Below are 18,187 nucleotides of genomic sequence, written 5' to 3'. Positions count from 1 at the left end.
CGTCTTCATGCTGTGCAAACCCATAATGATGTTATGGGATTTAATAATTGATATGAACTATTCCAGCTCTCAATTAGCTGACGATTTTATCAAAGCCGCTTGCAGCGGATTCCTAATCATGCTAAAAGTATTACAATTAAATGGAGAATATTAAGAGTAATTCAATGTGAGATTGAAGTCATAGATTCGACCCATCTGTTTCTCCGGTAACTAAGCAAATTCTCACAGTTGTGATTGAACCAAGACAGAAGGCCTCATTATACTGGATGTAATGCCAGTTGATTCCAAGGAACACATCCGCAATGTGCAGCCTACGTCAAATTGAGAAGTCAGTGATTCATTGGCATTGTCTACCGTACTTAACAGTCATTCTTGCAGGCAGATTCTTGCAGCAAATAAGTGTCTTTTCATGACATGGGAATAAAAAAGTATTCTTTCTCGTAAACCACAAAGAACATTTACAAGGTGTGGTGGCCATGATGAGGCAGCTACTGTCTGGAAAAAAGGGTTGGTTGGTTTTAATTCGTACAATATGCCATATGTGCAATACAAATCCATAATTGACATGAACGAATATTCATTTTCACAAGACGATATGAAGTCTTAATCTTATACACAAACTAATGAAACTATTAGTAAAGCAAGAGGAAAACAGCCTTGGGTGTTATCTGGTTGATCATGTACTGCCTTTATTTAAATATTTTTCAGAACCTCCCCTACAGTGAACGGTTAGAAAACGCCTCTCAAAGACACGACACAGCTCATTTACAATGCAGGAAAACAAATCTAATTTACAAAATTAAAAAAACTGATGAACAAACATAGCTCTGAAGAAAAGAAGGGACAGACAAACGTAATGTCCCGAGAAGCAGATACCTCCACTTCCCAGAAGCCTTTTCTCAAAGTCAAAGGTGAGACGATAGAATTTAGTTCACTTTTAAATCTTTATACAGAAGGGCAAATTAAAAAAATAACAATACACGGGAATTGATTCTCTCTTTACATATTCCCAGGCTGTGAGACCACCAGGTTATACTTTATTAATAACATATTAGAATATAAAACAATTCAGACCCAAAATGCCATCAGGCGTATCTCCCCCCCCCCACCCCACCGGCGTCCTCAAGAGTATAAAAAATAAATTAAAATAACGCACATCTCAAAGACGACAGAACCCTACAGTCCTTAAGTTTAGTTTTCCAAATTGACCATGTTATCCTTGGGGTCGTAGGTCATGTGATAGACAGCTAGGAGGCAGCTGTGTGTGAGGGCAGCAAATCATCAGCAGGCTGAGCCCAATCACAAAGGTAGACCGCCGTGCCCGACGACGAGCCAATCAGAAGGACCGCAGCCGTTGACGTCTGGCCAACAGGAACGCCCAGCGGTCCCCACTGATGCCGTTACGTTGAGGTCAAAGGTTTGATTGCGTTTGCTAAACTCGCTGCCTTTGTACAGTTGCGAATGAAAAACCGACTTCAATAAAACATCGAGAGATGACGAGAAGACTGGGAATCTCTAAACCAAAGAGGACTCGTAAACTCGACAAATGCAAATCGTGCACAAACTAAAAAGAAAAATGTGGAAAACCCAAGAATAGAATTTAATCAGTCTGTCATTTCTCTCTCTACTGCAGTACACAGAACAGAAACCAACGATGCATTTGATTGGTTGAGCAAATAAACGGTGATTACACATGAATAGACATCGACAACATGGCTTCTGTTTCTGGGACTTTTGCGGTCTTGTACAATGTCAAAGCAGTGCAGTAACCCCTCCCTAGCGCAGAAAAGAAATATAGTGGAGGATGGCAAACTGGATAAGCAGAGAAGCGGAGAAGTACGGCTACAGACGGCATGTTGCTCTGTATAGCTGAAGAAGATACATTCAATTATACACATCTTTGCCTTTAAAATATAAATCTGGCTTCCAACCTCCCACCCAACTCTCAAAGTCTCTTATAGAATCCAATCTGCAACACTGTAGAAATGTGCGTGCGTGCGCGTGTGTGTGTTCGGTCGTGTGCGTGCGTTAGTGGAGTCCATGTTGACCAGTAGTTTGATTCAGTGCACTCGTCAGTCCTCTTCTCATCACTGTTGTGCTCAGCGTTCATATGTTGTTGTTTTTTTAAAACAATGTTCCGGGGTTGACCGGACAGTCGGACGGGTTCAGAGGTCAACGTACAGTGGAGGGGGGCGGGGGGTCACTGACAGAAGGGGGACGCGGTGGGGTCGAAGCCTTTGAAAACGTCCTTCAGCGAGGCGTTGTCCTGCTCCGCCTTCGTCAGCTCGGCCTGCGCCGGGCTGTTGCCGCCAAACGGGCTCCCGGTGCCGCCGGCCTTGCCCGCCTGCTTCACCATGCTGAACAGGGTGGCCACCGGCAGGTTGTGGACGCCCGGCGGCCCCTGCTCCGGGGCCGCTCCGGCGGGGCCCGGGGCTCCGGCGCCGGCGGCCGCCGCCCCCGAGGAAGCGGGCCCTCCCTGGGCCTGGGCGTTGGGCGAGGGTGCAGGCTTGGGCCGGGGCCTGTTGTAGCTGTTGTAGCGGTCGGTGCCCTGCTCGCCGCTCTTCTCCGGCTCCGGCTGGTCCAGCGCCGACTTCCGGACGAACAGCGGCTCCTTGGGCTTGGGTTTGGGGGGGCGGGGCGTCGCTGGGCTTGGCCTCAGCGGCGGCGGCGGCGGGGGCGGGGGCTGGCGAGCTGGTGGAACCGTTGCTGGGCCCGGGGCTGCCCGGCTTGTTAGTCCGCGGGTCGTAGAGGCTGATGCCACTCAGGACGCTGGCGCCCCCTGGTGCCCCGGGGCCCACAGCGCGCCCCGCCCCGCCGGCGGACAGCAGGCGGGGGTCGTAGGGCGCGGTGGCAGGGGAGGAGGAGGAGGAGCTGGGGGGAGGTGCGGGGGGAGCGGCAGAGAGCGGGGGAGGGAGGGGGTCCGACGGCTGCTTCAAGGCAGACTTCTGGGGCTGGAGGCGGGGGTCGCCGAGCAGCCGCGGGTCGGCGGGGGGCTTGCGACTCGTCCGCGGGTCCACCGGCTTGTCCGCCGGCGGCGGGAGGAGGAGGGGGGGAGGGGGGCCCAGGAGCGACAGCGGCGGGGGGGGCGGCGTGAGGAGCAGGGGCACGGAGGGGACGTGCGTGGGGCTGGAGTTGACCGTCTTCAGGATGCGGGACAGCAGCTCGAAGTCGGGCAGCGAGGAGGGCGGGGGCCCGGCGGGGCCCTCCATCGCCGGGGGAGGGGGGAGAGAGGGGGGCGGGTGGGGGAGGGAGGGGGGCGGGGGGGCGTGGCTCGGCGGGGGCGCCCGGGAGAGCCGGGGGTCCTGGGAGGGGACCGGGGGGATGCCGGGCGGGAGGGGCAGGGGGTCCGGCTTGGGGGCGGGCAGGGGGAGCAGGTCCTCGGGGGACCAGGCCACGGTCCGGGCGAAGGCCGGCAGGTGGAGCACGATGTCCTTCTTGATGTGGCTGAACTGCTGCAGCTGGGAGCGGGGGTCCCGCAGGGCCATGCCCATCAGGGGGTCCAGGGGGATGGGCACCGGCTTGTCCCGGAGCACCCTCTCCGCCTCCTCCTCCTCCACCGCCAGGGTGGGCAGAGGTGGGGGCTTGTAGACCAGGGGGGGCTCGGCTTTGGGGACGGCGGGGGGGGGGCGCCGGGGGCCCGGCCAGCCGAGCCAGGCGGGGGTCGGCCGGGGGCCCCGGGGGGGCGGGCTCCGGGACGGGCTCGGGGGCTCGGGTGAGGCGGGGGTCCCGGGCCAGGCGGGGGTCGGCGGGCCTAGCGAGCGGCGGGGCGGGGGCGGGGGCCTTCTGGAGGCGGGGGTCGCTGGGCGGGCCCTCGGGCTTGGGGGGCGCCTTGGTCTGCTGCCGGAGGGTCTTCAGGATGGAGGTGACGCTGCTGCCCCCGTCCTCGTCCTCGCTGGAGTACCAGTTCCCAGAGTCACCTGGGGGGCCAATCAGGAGGGAGCTCGGTCAGTAGGATCCTACTAGTTAACCCGGTGCCCCTTGACCCACCTGACCCAGGAGAGTTAACAGAAACGTGTGTGTGTGTGTGTGTGTGTGTGTGTGTGTGTACCACTCACTCCATGCAGTGTTCATTTTGTCAGCTATTTTAGATTTAGTCTTGGTCTTAAGACAAAAATTTGTATTAGTTTTAGTCACATTTTAGTCATTGTTTTCCTTCTTAGTTTTAGTCTAGTTTTAGTCAACCAAAAGTCCTTATATTTTAGTCAACTTTTAGTCATTACTTTTAGTCAAAATGTTTTATCTTTTTAAACTAATTTAAATAGGCTAACCCCTGATATATGGCTGACTAATTTCAAATTATGACTATGTACAATGCATAACGTAACGATAGCTCTCTGGCTCATAGCTGAGCAGACTATGCCTCCCGTTGCCAAGTCGTAGCTCCGTCCTATTTACTGGAGGAGTGAACAATGTTTCCGTTGCATAACAACCTGACGGGAGGGTAGGGCTGCAGGATATATCGGCTATGTACGATATATCGATATAATTTCCACGGGGATACAAGATTTGACAATATCGTTTATATCGATATGCGTTAAAATGGTCAGTTTCCCCCTCAAGCGTCTACAGCGCTTGCCTTGGAGACTGTGAGCGCGACCCCTCCCCCTCCCACTCTGTCTTTCCGAACGTGCCGTGTGCAAAGACGCCTTATTCCCGCCCCCGCCGCCCCCTCACAAAACAACAAGCATGGATGATACCCGTAAAGAAAACGAGACGGCGGCGGGAGACGAAATTGTTTCAAAGAGGAGAAACAACGGCTCCATAATGTGGAAATAGTTCGGGTTTAAAAAAAAAAACAGATGAGCAGCAGCTGCAGGTCATCTGTAGAGAGTGTAGCAAAACCGTTGCGACTAAAAGTGGAAGCACGACAAATCTGTTCCACCATTTACAGCAGCGGTACAAAGTGCAGTATAAGGAATGCGTAATACTCCGTGGCTGTGCTGCTGCATCACCGGCCGCGACAGTTTCTTCTGCCCCGAAACCAGGGCCGGCGCTGGGCATATGTGTTGGGGGCGCCCTCTGGTGACGCTCTTAATTAATTAATTAAAATATACGAAACAAGCGAAATGAAACCAAACATGTTCCCAAATGGAACGGAGAAGGGAGGGGGCGGGGGATTAAAGTTACGGCGCACTGAAACCCTCACCGTAGTACACAGGACAATGCGACGAAGCCAATGCTCTTATTGGTAGCTAATGTGTGTAACCTACAGCTTTATAATGTTTTGCATAGGTGATTATTTTGTGAAGAAGGTGAAAAACGTCCCTTTTTTTTAACATGTTCATTCAATTCTGTTGAAAATAACGATACAAAATCACATGTTGCAGTCATACTGACCTATGTTTTAATAAAAGTGCTTGCAACATCTCACATGTGGCTTTTGACTTAGAAAAAAAACATCTAACCCACTCTATAGAAAATATCGAGATATATATCGTATATCGCCATTCAGCCAAAAAATATCGGGATATCATATTTTGCTCATATCGTGCAGCCCTACGGGAGGGTAATGCATTTTGAATGGCCAAATAGCACACCACTAACATTTTAGTCCTGTCACGTCAACGAAAACGGAAACTAAACCTAGATTTCGTCATAGTTTTATCATCAAAGATCTAATTTTAGCTCGTGAACGACTCGTCTAAGTCATGGAAAAAAGGTTGTTGACGAAAAATAAATTTGTCATATTTTTCGTTAACGAAATGAACACTGCCTCCATGAGCCGCATGCCCCTAAATTAACAGTAACGTGTGTGTGTGTGTGTGTGTGTGTGTGTGTGTGTGTGTGTGTGTGTGTGTGTGTGTGTGTGTGTGTGTGTGTGTGTGTGTGTGTGTGTGTGTGTGTGTGTGTGTGTGTGTGTGTGTGTGTGTGTGTTGTGTGTGTGTGTGTGTGTGTACCCTCCATGTCGCGGCCCTTGTCCTGCCCGCCCTCGGCCAGGCGCCGGGCCCTCTCCTCCTCCTCCTGCTGCTTCTGCTGGATCCTCATGAACAGGACGCGCTGGGCCGGGGGCAGGAAGTCAGGCACCGACATGCCTCCGTGATTGGCCGAGCCGCTGTTTGGCGGGCCGTCGGGGCCTCCCGAGTGGTCGCCGAACTTCTTGGGTCCGCCTCCTCCCGTTGGCGGGGGGCCCTGGAAGTTGTCTCCTAGCAACCAGAGAGAAGCGTCAGGGCTCAAAGGTTCACTGGTTCATAAATACGGCCTGAGCTGGACAGTAGCCGTGGGATCACACACCGGTCTAGAACCCAGAGCCCGGGAGAACCCAGAGCCCTGGAGAACCCAGAGCAGAACCCAGAGCCCCGGAGAACCCAGAGCCCTGGAGAACCCAGAGCCCTGGAGAACACAGAGCCCTGGAGAACCCAGAGCCCTGGAGAACCCAGAGCAGAACACAGAGCCCAGGAGAACCCAGAGCCCTGGAGAACCCAGATCAGAACACAGAGCCCAGGAGAACCCAGAGACCTGGAGAACACTGCAACATGTTGTTTTGGGATTGACCTATAATCGTTTCATTCTTCTAGACATTTAATTTCTTTGCTTAATTTAAGTGATCAACAGAAATCTGTAATCCACTCACGGATCATCCCAGAACGGTTTCTATGAAACCCCTTGCAGTTGTACGCATTTCATTGTATCCACCTCCCTCCATTAAGTCACGCTGATATATAAGGCGGAGTCCATTTCCCTACTGGCTATGTAGCCAAGCGGGTGACCAATTACTGTACACTAGGGCTGTCAATGAATATTCGAAGTTCGAATATTCGTTCGAAATGTATCCAAAAACGCAAATTCGAACGTGAAAATTAATATTCAAATGTGAAAAAACACTCCCGCGGTACAAGCGCCTCTATCTGCTTTGTGAATGAGCCTCTGTCTGTTCGCGATGTCCCTCATAATATTCGAATGTGAAAAAACACTCCCGCGGTACAAGTGTAACAGACTAGTATTGTGAAGGGCGAATGTATTTTATCCCCTCGGGGTTTCCGTACTTGGATATAGGCATTCCAGCTCGGCTATGCCATTCAATAAGCATCCGAAGTAGAGTTCAGGGAGCTAGTAGTCTGGCTGGTGAAAGCTGCTATAACGCAATGTTCTCGGCAAAGTCCGAGACAGCTTTTTTTTCATGAATCCGAACGGTGCGTAGTGCTGGCCCTTTCGCTGGCATGGTGGAAGACGTAGGCGACATGCATTTTTTTCTTTATCGATTTTAATAGGCCTTCTCGATAAATGGTAAGCAAAGCAAGGAACGTTACCACTAGCATACTTTGTAACATTCAGAAGCGGGCGTCTTCTTCAGATTACTATAGTTTGCGCGCTTGCTGGTGTGGTGGTGAAATGCAAGCGATACAAAGCTGTGGCTTTTCATGATTAGGCCTCCACGTTACTGGGCTGTTTAGAGGATATATATATATCCCACTAATTTGAACCATGGTTTTGTCGCATTATTGACATATTGACGGCAACTGCGTAAAATAGGCAACCAGATATTCGAATAGTTTGAATTCGTGATTTTTTTCCAAACAAACATTCGAATGTCATTTTTGAGCAATTTTGACAGCCCTACTGTACACCCCCCCGGCAGGGCCTCTCACTTTACGGGGACAGGCCTGTTGACGGCGTTTCGGACATTGATGGAGTACGAACTCCACCAAACAGTCAATGCTGTACTTAGATATACGTCATGGGTTCAGTGAATGCTGTTTACCTTCCTCCACCACGCCTTCCATCTGCATGCCCTGCTGCTGCTGCTGCTGCTGCTGCTGCTGCTGCTGCTGGTTGAAGAAGTTCTCAAAGAAGTTGGGTGGGGGTCCCAGGGGCATCATGCCTCCGTGAGGGCCCCCATCGCCCGGCCCGAAGGGCCCCATCATGGGGGGCCCGCCGGGAGGCATGTTGGGAGGAGGCCCCTGGGTCATGTCCGGGGACATCATGCCAGGGGGGCCGGGGAAGCGGACCGGGGCGTCGCCGGGGGCCCCTTGGGAGGAGGTGGTCCCGGTCTGGCCCTGCGTGGTGCTGGGGGTCTGACTCCTGGGGGTGGGGGGGGGACAGGAGTGAGGCAGGCTATGAATACAGTTACATGAGGTGGTTTAATGACCGAGGCTAAATAACAGAACCTCATTATAGGGCTCAAAATCATAAACCCGATTATTTCATTTTGAAATCACGATTATTCAAACGATTATTTTTGAGTTCGAAAACATGTTGTAATTGACAAAAAAACGTTGTAATTGAGAACGGAAAACTTGATTACGTTAATTATGTGATCGTTTGACGCTAAAATCGAAATCGCTATCAAAATTCGATGAATCGCCCATCCCTACCCCATTATTCATCTTTAACTGTGCTTGTGCCTCTTGAATAGGGCGTGTTAAGTAAACATACTCAAAATTGACTTGCAATTCCCATGTACTATACTCGATGACCCCGTTATACAAAAGTACAACAGGATCCTTTAGGGAGTCTACTCAGTTCAGAGGTGCTCTAAGGATGTGTAAGCTCATGTTGAGATGACTATACGGGCAAACTATACGGGTTACAATTTGGCGACAGAAAAATCACTTTATTTACCTTGTAGCCAGTTTGTGAGCCAGTTGTCCTGTCGGCTGAACTTTAATCTCAAACAACGAGGGAATCCGTCCACAGCCTCCACCTCCACCACCACCGCCGCCGCCACCACCTCCACCTCCACAAGGAGGCGGAGGGCCCACGGGGGGAGGTGGTCCGTTTGGGTTCGGAGGACCCCCTTGGTAGGGTCCTCCTTCGGAGCAAGGCGGGGGGAGCGGAATGGAGTTGGGCCCAGTCATGGGCCCTTGCATTGGGGGAGCCTTGTTGAGCATAGGGCCCTGGTTGGGTCCGGGCGGCGGGGGTCCGAAATCACCCCCCATCGGCCCCCCGAAGTCTCCGGGCCCGTTGCCGGTGTCCAGGGGCCCGGGCCGGGGAGGGGTCGGGAGGAGGCCTACTCCTGGTGGGGGTTTGGGGAGCGGGTTGATGCCCTGCTTCTTCAACTCCTCCACCTCCTTCTCATCCTCCATACCGGCCTCGGCATCCTCAGCCAGCATCTGGAGGGAGGAGGGACACGCTCAGGACAGAGGCAGAGCCCACCAAACCCTGGTGCCCATCATCTTTAAGAGCTCTCTCCCTGCTCAGGTTAAGTGATGTGTGATGCGTTTAAGACCAATTTGAATCCCAAATAACTACAATTAAATACTGCAAAAAAGCATTTCCTAGCCTTAGGATGAAATTCATGGACTACTACTATTATACTGTGTATGTTAGACCTTTTAGTATTACTTGTAGAAACTATCTTTTCATCTGTTTTATATTCTTACTACTGGTCGTGTACATGTGGGATTTAATTAATGTTATGAGTGTGCTTAATCTCAGGGAATTACAAATGATATATAGCATTAGCTAAGCGCTAGTGAGCTCCAAGGAGGACCAGGTCTAGGGTGGGGCACCCACCTTGTTGAGCAGGTCCTGGGTGTCGTCGTTGAGGGCGTCGTGGGAGAACATGCACTCGTCTCCGTTGACACAATTCCCCGTGGTGTGGAACAGCTTGCACGGGAAGTCACGTGATCCAGAAGGTCAAGGGTCATCTCTCACACAGTGGATGTACAGGTCATCTCAAAGTCATGAATAAAGGTTTGCTGTTTGAAGTACTACACCCATTTGATCCCAAATATTCATTATAATTGTATCAAATACTACGATTAAATTTAGAGCTGTCAGTTAAACGCGTTATTAACGACGTTAACGCAAACCAAATTTAACGGCGTTAATTTTTTTATCGCGCGATTAACGCAATTATTTTATAAAAAAAAAATAAAATAAAATAAATTCTTTGGCTCAAAACAAAGAAGCAGTAGCCTGACTATGTTGAAATGACATTTGTTCAAAGCAGTCGTTTAATTGCACTATAGGCTCTTTTTTTGTATCGTCCTGTTTTGATCAGTGTATATGCCAATGTTGTTATCAATAAAAAATCATTTGCACAAGGCAAGCCGATGCACTTCACCATGTTGATAAGAGAATTAAAATGAGAAGAATTATGGGACAAAAAAAATCAAGGGGTATTTAGCATAGAAAAAGAATTTGCGATTAATCGCGATTAATTAGAGTTAACTATGACATTAATGCGATTAATCACGATTAAATATTTTAATCGCTTGACAGCTCTAATTAAATTGTAACTTGGCAGTTTTTATCCAAAGCGACTCGCAGGGTATTTTAGGATGCTTGCCAAAGAGGCTTAAAGGTAGACTGAGGGTGTTGGGGTTTGAACCCAAAACCTCTCAGTTGGGACTTGAACACTCCTAACAACTAGATTTCCCTGCACTCAGGACCGTTTAAATAACTACCTGCGTACGTATGGGGACACACAGAACGGTAAAGGATATCATGCATGTAGGGACAGTGCTCGGCCCGAGCACAGAAGCCAGTGATGTAGAACTTGCAAAGCTCCTTCTTCTTGGGCAGCTCGATGTCATGGCTGAAGTTACAGTGGTCCCCCTGGTGGTCAACGGTGATAATTACAACAAGAGTTACAACAGGTTCAGGTGTATTTACCATTGAGTCACTCAGCAGCCGTTATCCAAATAAACGTAGTGACTTCCGATACAGGTCAATAGGGAGCACACAGAGAGACAGACAGAGAAAGGGAGACCGAGAGAGAGAGACTCACCCAGGTGCAGCGGCCTTCGATGTAGTACTTGCAGATGGCCTTCCCCTTCTTATCAGGGTGCTTGTCCCCAGGGTTCCTCCTCCCTGCTCCTCCTCCTCCTCCTACACCTCCGTCATCCTAACGTACACACACACACACACGATTGAGGGAAAGAAACAGTATACGGTGATGAGGAGGAGGATTCCAGGAAACCATGACTTCATCAAGGGGGGGGGTCAGTGAACGAGACCAATCACAGGATCTATTGACCGATATACCGACTTAATGATAATAATTAACACACATCTCATGCATTGCTCTTTACCCCATTGTCCATGTCTCCATTGTTGTCTTCGTCGTTCATCTGGTCTACTCTCCCTCCTCTCCCTCGGTTCCTCCCCTTGCCTCGATTCATGCCACGCCCCCCTTTACCCCGGCCCCGCCCACGGCCCCCTTTGCCTCCTAGGACAGACAGACAAACAGACAGAGAGAGGAAAGAAAGACAGTTACAAGTTTGAATATTTAACTGATGCCTCGTTATTAAAGGTGACAAATCAAAACACCAGGTGCGAGTGTGACTAGCCGTTAAAGGTCGTTTTTTTACAACACGTTTTCTAACTGACCTCTGCCACCACGGTCTTTGGACTTGCGGTAGTGGCCTTGCTCCTTAGAGTAATCATCATAGTCCTCCTCTCCCATGTTATCATAGTCATCCTCGCCATACTGCTGAAAAAATAAACACAGCACTTTTTACAGGTAGTTCCACAATCAACACGCATGTACCGATTGAAGAGCCTTTATGTGCTGAACAACATGTGTTAGGGATTAGACTATGTGCTTACTGAGGGCCTCACCTCCATCTCGCCTTCCCCTCCGTAGCCATCGATGTGGTCGTTGTCTCCCCCCATCTTTCCTCCTCCTCCTCCTCCTCCTCCTCCTCCTCCCCCTCCTCCCCCTCCTCCTCCTCCTCCTCCTCCTCCTCCTCCCCCTCCTCCTCCTCCTCCCCCACGACCCCCCCTTCCTCTACTTCCTCCTCTCCCTCTTCTACCTCCCCTCATCCCTCCGCGACCTCGCTGGTTCTTCATCCGACCTTTGCCTCCTGGGGGGGGGGGGGGGAGGAGAGAGACAGAGAGACAGAGACAGAGACAGAGACAGAGAGAGAGAGAGAGAGAAACAAGGAGTGGTGGATTAATGAGTTATTTTTGAATGTAGAATAATCAGAGACTCCAGAATTCACTTGTCCTCCCTTAACCCTTGGGTAAAGACCAGCTTGCTAACCTGTGGCATGTAGCCATAGCATTCTCCTTAGGCAGATCAAGCTCACTGGCCTTGAGATGCCAAGGAGAATGCTATGGCTAACTTCTGGCACTTAGCCATTGCATTCTCCTAAGGCAACTCAAACCCACTGGCCCTCATACGCATCTCACCCTTTTGGTTATGATTAGAAAATGTTAAATCCTGAAGCTTGTGTCTCATGTGAATCCAGAAGATCAGATGAGACCAGTGGGGGTCTAAGGTTTTAGACACAATAGTGCATAGCATTTGATAACCGTTCTTATTTTTAGCTCTAACAGGGCCTTACCTCGCCCTCCGCGGTTTCCTGGCCCCCCTCCCACCTCCTTGGCCTTGCGGTACTGGTTGAGCTCCTTGGCAAAGTCATCGTTGTACTCTTCCTCTGGATTCTCCTGGTCCTCCTCACCCTCAAAGTTCTCCTCCTGGTATTCGTCGTAGCCGCCGTAGTTCTGCTTGTCCATCTTCATGTAGTTGCCCTTCTTGGGGCCGCTGTAGACGTCGTGCGCCTGGAGAGAACAGAGAGGTCGGCGTCATTCGGGTGCGGTAAAGTTAGGATTACAAAAAAATTAAAAACCATGGTACATGCTGATAGTCGGGCTTATGAGTGTGTAACTTGGGGCTGCGAAGCACCAAAATGAACTCGCACAGCGACAGTTCCCTGCCAGTCTCCTCCTTGAGGTGAAGGAGTGTTTGAGGGAGTGTGATTGTGACTTTAAAGCCGTTGTTGGGGACTCACAGCAGGGGGGTACTGGGGGCTATACTCCCGGTACTTCGTCCTCTTCTCGCTGGGACTGTAGTCAGAGTCGTCGCTGAAGTCGGAGTGGTCGTCATCAGAGGACGGGTGACGCTGGGCGAGAGACAGACAGACAGCGATATTTAAACACCGCTGGACGAATGACTTTGTGATCAGGCATTCTAAACGAACAGCTACAACTGAAACGAGCAATACAGTTCGAGCCTCGTTTAGATGATAACAGCAGCTCAACTAGAGGAAGAGATCTGAATCTTTGTTTCCTTAGCGGTGTACCACATCCCTGCCTGTCAAGGCGTCGGGCCCTCTTACTTTGTGCTTGGATTTGCGCCTCTTCTTGGCCCTCCTCTTCTCCTTCTCCCGCTCCCGCTCCTTCTCTTTCTTCCTCTTGCGCTTGCGGCGGTGGGAGCGCTCCTCGTCCGAGCCCGTGCTGGCGTGGCGCTCCCGGCTGCCTCGCAGCTTCTCCGCGCCTCCTTCTCCGCCGGGCTCTGTCCCGCCCCCGCCAGCGCCTCCTGCTCCAGCACCACCACCTCCTCCTCCTCCTCCTCCTCCTCCAACGCCTCCATCTGCCTCGTCTCCTCCCTCGCCACCTGCCCCGGAGGCCACCTGGGTCTCTACACTCCCCTCCTCCTCCTCCACCTCACCAACGTCGTCCTCCAGCTCCCCCTCCTCCAGCTCGCCATCCTCCCGTCTGCAGAGAGAACACAAGCCGGTCAGCATCGGATTTGTGTTTGTAGACGTTAAGAGAACATGATTTATGACACGACACACACAAGGGCTGAGGTATACTTAATGATATACGTTGGATATACATAAAAACATGTTATGTTAAGTGATAATATTAGTTCTCTCTTTCAGAGGAACATTTGCTATAAAATGATAACGAACGCCTGTTGATGTTCAACACACCGGGGATATTGGTGACCTCGACAATGTTCCATTATTAGTCAGCTTTTAACATCAGTAATATTCAGTTAAGATTAATACAATTGGTATAATTGATTCCTTAAATCACACTTTGATAGATAATCACTGCAGATTAGAATTAATTAACAGATTAATTTGTATAAGTGGATTTCTGGGCCATTGAAAGGGTTATCTTGTTATGCTTAAATGCTGATTCAGCAGTGGCTTCATTCTCGGTGAGCAAATGGCCACGTGCCTGATAAACTAACAGCTTAGATATTTAAACATAGGGACAAACCGATGTACTCAAAGTGTTAAAAAAATATATATGATTCATGGTTTTACATTTTTTTCGCAATGGCGTTACCCAAGACTCCCTTTGCAACCAGTTAGTGTAATCAGGGAACACAACACTGACTTCTGATACAGCATTCAAAGTGGAGTCACAGGAGTGCTGAATCACATGATCCTGATTGAATGTGTCCCGCTGGACACAATGATCAATGCTTAGCCTGAACCTCATCATGGAGGACGGGGCGGGTGTCTGGCTAGGGGGGGAACCAGGATGAAGGAAAGACCAGGGGTTGGAGGTTTGAGGAATTGTGGAAGGGAGGGGAATAAGAAACAGCACATGACCGAAGAAATACTTCCAATTAAATTATGGAATCTGAATGGATGGTTTATAGGTTGCAAAGACACTATCGCTTGACATGCCACAAAGAATAAAACAATTGACGCAATAACTGCCCGCACTCTACCCTGACAGCACTAAAAGAAGATCCAATCATGTATTTATGCCTTTTACAGCCAATATACGTCCACACTGTGTAGCGAAAAACACTTGTGCTACTAAGATTTACTTAAAACGCCAAGCCATAAATCATTTATATCCCCCCCCCCCCCCCCCCCCCCAACACACATTCAGAAGTCCACCATCCAAAAAGTCAAGCTATGCTGACAGCAACACATGAAGATTAGCCACGTCCATGGTACTTTGTCAATGGCCTCCTGTTCTCTGGCCTGCCATGGCTCTTTGCCTCACAGTATCAGGCTATTCAAACACAGATAGGCGGTGTACTCTGGTAGAGTACACTGGCCCGTTGCCTGTGTAAGAACGCAGAGTTGGCAGAGGGGAAACCTACTGCAATGTCCCCCCGTGTCAGCTGTATCGCTCTCAGCTCAAACTATCTTTAACACAGCGTTAGAACTGGGGGAGAATATAGTTAGGCCATAACTGTACGGCTGATTTCTGTAACAGTTTAACGAGGGACAATTGATTTAAATCTACTGTGGTGAGACCAAATGGGGACAGGAATCTCTGTACATTCCTCTACCTATTTAGCAGACAGCGTTCAAACATGTTGACAATACAAAATATTAAAATGTACCTTTAAACTCTCCCTTATTTATAGCTAGTGACTCATATTATTACAAACCAAAGTCTTAAGTCCTATACCAACATTTGATTTATGTTTTGCTATTTGAAAAGATTCTGCCCAAGTTGCCTAAGAAGTACGTTCTACTATGAAGCAGTTAACCATTTCTTGCATCATCTGTTCCAACAACCACCAACGACAACAATTTAACTAGTTATGTGGCTGTCTTTAATGCCTCATCAACAACTCGTTTTGGAACAAATACAATCAAGACACAGTAAGCAAATTCGTTGTGCTAGCATTACTTGTGGCCTAAGTTAGAAGACTATTTTACATCTTTCACACACAATGTTACCTTGCCAAAGATGTATCAACCTGGGCTTGCTTTTCACTTTATACCAGAAAGTTTCTAATAATGGTGAATTGGGGCTGTCTGCCAAAGCACAAGAGCCAAGCTACTGGGAAGGAGGGCACAGAAGAATGGGAGTGGTTGCCTTGGTCTCTCTACAAAACAAAGTCTGACATAGCTGACCTCGGGCTAAATCACCCCTATAACTTATGGACTGACCCTTTGGTTGTGCAAGACACTAGAGCCACACAAGTCTTGATTGGCTATGCTAAGCCATACACAACAATATTAACCATGCTAACGACAGTTGGGTGGAATATGCGTTTTGCCAACTAAGTGATCCATTTCTAAACCCCAAAAAACTGTTAACACAAGACAAACTTGGTTAAAAATAAAGTGATGGTATACCAAATCAATATGGTGGTAAAACCATACTGCTACTCATTTTGAAAAAAAAAATCTGTTGGTATTCTATGATTTTGTAAACGCCAACGTGTCTGAACACATACTTTGCAAGTTTGAAAAGATCCATTACAATCCCGATAACAATGAGAATATCCATGATCAATACAAACTTTGCCAATAATAGTTACCATGCAATGTGGGATGATTATGTCCTTATTACATGATTCTACAAGCAAAGGGCCATAATGAAAATGATGGGGAATACTTACTGTGAGAGGTCTCTTCATATTTTTTTTCCCTCAAAACTATAACAAAGGTTTCCTCAAGTTTTAGGGACACTATTTCGTGGTATTTTGGGGGACTAGAAAGTGTATTATTAGATAGTGGGGTCAGGGAACGGATTTGCCAACTGGGGAATGTGGAAAGGGAGACGTTTGCTGTACTTTTGTGATGCTTTGCAAACGTTTTACACATTTCAGGGACTTGTGTGGTTGTTTGGGAGTAGTAAGTGAAGGTACGACTGTGAATAAAAACAACATATGTTAAACTTGACATGAGCAAACGTTATGTTTTTCAAATCAAACTAGTATTTTATATTTTAAGAAGCCACCGGCTATGCCCAAACATTTAATCAAATATGTATTTGTAACCAAAAACGCAATTATTCCATGATAAATAAGTCGGTTGTAACGGTGGCGACGACATTCAATGCGAAGTGCGCAGTGAAACGGTTACGAACCACAATGTTAATAGTTAAAATAAATACCTTTCAGTATTTAACTGTTAAAGTGTTTGTCGTTTGTAACTGCATTAACTGATCAGTGTGATATTGAGCTGTGAAGTGAACTTAACCGAGCGAACTAATAACAATGACATTGATCAGCAGCATATTCGTGACATGTAGCATTAGCCTAGCGCCTCCACTACCAGCCGTGTAATGGCGAACAGGCTAAATGTGCTAATTTACGTTAGCTATGAAATAGGCCCACGTTTAACCATGGACAATCACTCAAGAAAAGTACACCTGTGCCATTCTCTTAACTATGGCATCGCCCGCATCAAACTGAGAATTTAAGTTAAAGTTAGATGATTAATTCTGACTTTAAAAAAAATATAACGTTTGCAGGTAATCCACAAGAGGCTCTTGTATTCGTTCGTTTTCCTAATATGTTGGGTGACACTTTGCTTGATCAATTTGTTCGACTTCGCATTTTCTTTCCAACGAGTGGGTCTGCGTCGATTGATCGCTGATTGTGGTAACGTTTATAAAACAGCGGGACGATGTTTCTTTTTAACCTCCCAGTTGTCGTTGTCCTGTCAACATGGCGTTCGTTACCTTTGTACTTGCTCCCAGAAAAGGCGAGTTTAATCCCTTTTGAAAGAAAAAAGTAAAAATAAAAGCCCGGGCTTTTGTCTAGAAGCACAGGATTAAATAAATAATTTCATTTAAATGATTGTAGAATTACTCGACCTTTCGTCAGTCAGGAGACTGTTGTGTTCGTGGTTGGTAGTTGGGGAGTTTGGATGGACAGTCATGCTTTCCACAGCCATTTCCTCTAGCTACATGGAGGTGCAAAAATTACAACTCGACTGGATTCTACTGGCTTATGCGTCACTTCACTTGGATCTACTGGTTATTTGGCTTAAGGAGCGTTTTAAGTTCATAGTAGTCAATTCTCCACTAACAGTTGTAAGGTAAATTTTGATGAAATTGGGTCCTGACGCTGTCCGTCCTACAGTAGCGTTGTGAATTGAAGACTCATTGACTTAAAATGGCTGGTCGTCTTCCCGGAGAGAAAAGAGGCGGATTTAAACGAGGATGGCGTCATGCCGTATTATGCGTCATCGAACCCGTTACGGAAATGGTCGAGTTGAGCCGATTGAGCCGAAAATCATGACTGAAATACATAGTTCATTCCTACATGTAGCAACGTGAACAGTGGTCGGGATGAGTTAGTATGATTATGTACTTTATAGACACAATAAAAAAATAAGTTTGTTTTGTACATTGATTTGTATAATCCCTGGCCATGCCTTAGGTAATGAGCCCATCCCATCACCCCTCTGGCCAATATTATGTCACAACTTGAGTTTTCATTCTGACTTATGCCGCTGCTTGTTTAAGAGCTTGTACAGTTCAAGTAGAGACATGGCACTTTCTGCAGTGAACCGGTATATATTTATTTATTTTCCAAGAGGGTGACTGAGATTGACAACGCGTGCAGAAGTACTGCACAGGTTCACTTACAACCCCCCTACTACTCATTAAGTGTGGGTGAACCAATGGCCTTTAATTTTTTTAAGGAACGGTGTGTGGACATAAGTGTTTCACAGACTGCCTGCCTATCATTTACAAAAATGCTTGAAACAAAACCAAAAGATATTGAAACAAAAATACATAATAAAACCCACTAACAGCCTGATCGTGGTCAAGTAATGCAGAATATTTTAACGAG

General features: G+C 48.2%; 1 protein-coding gene across 1 annotated transcript; it reads right to left on the bottom strand.

Annotated features, from left to right (window-relative positions):
- Window positions 1-502: 502 nt before the first annotated feature.
- Window positions 503-17,519, bottom strand: zc3h4 (zinc finger CCCH-type containing 4). Its single transcript, XM_030380270.1, is given in 16 exon segments — window positions 503-2,635; window positions 2,637-3,641; window positions 3,643-3,917; window positions 5,898-6,143; window positions 7,700-8,019; window positions 8,560-9,050; window positions 9,454-9,563; window positions 10,389-10,500; window positions 10,673-10,789; window positions 10,977-11,113; window positions 11,275-11,377; window positions 11,494-11,750; window positions 12,234-12,450; window positions 12,681-12,791; window positions 13,008-13,386; window positions 17,203-17,519. Coding segments are annotated over 16 exon segments (4,395 nt in total). The 5' UTR covers window positions 17,283-17,519; the 3' UTR covers window positions 503-2,200.
- Between the last annotated feature and the right edge of the window lie 668 nt (window positions 17,520-18,187).

This window comes from Gadus morhua, chromosome 16, assembly GCF_902167405.1.
Source record: "Gadus morhua chromosome 16, gadMor3.0, whole genome shotgun sequence".
Lineage (NCBI taxonomy): Eukaryota > Metazoa > Chordata > Actinopteri > Gadiformes > Gadidae > Gadus > Gadus morhua.
Note: the sequence above shows the minus strand (reverse complement) of the source record. Positions and strands in the feature narration are given on the sequence as shown.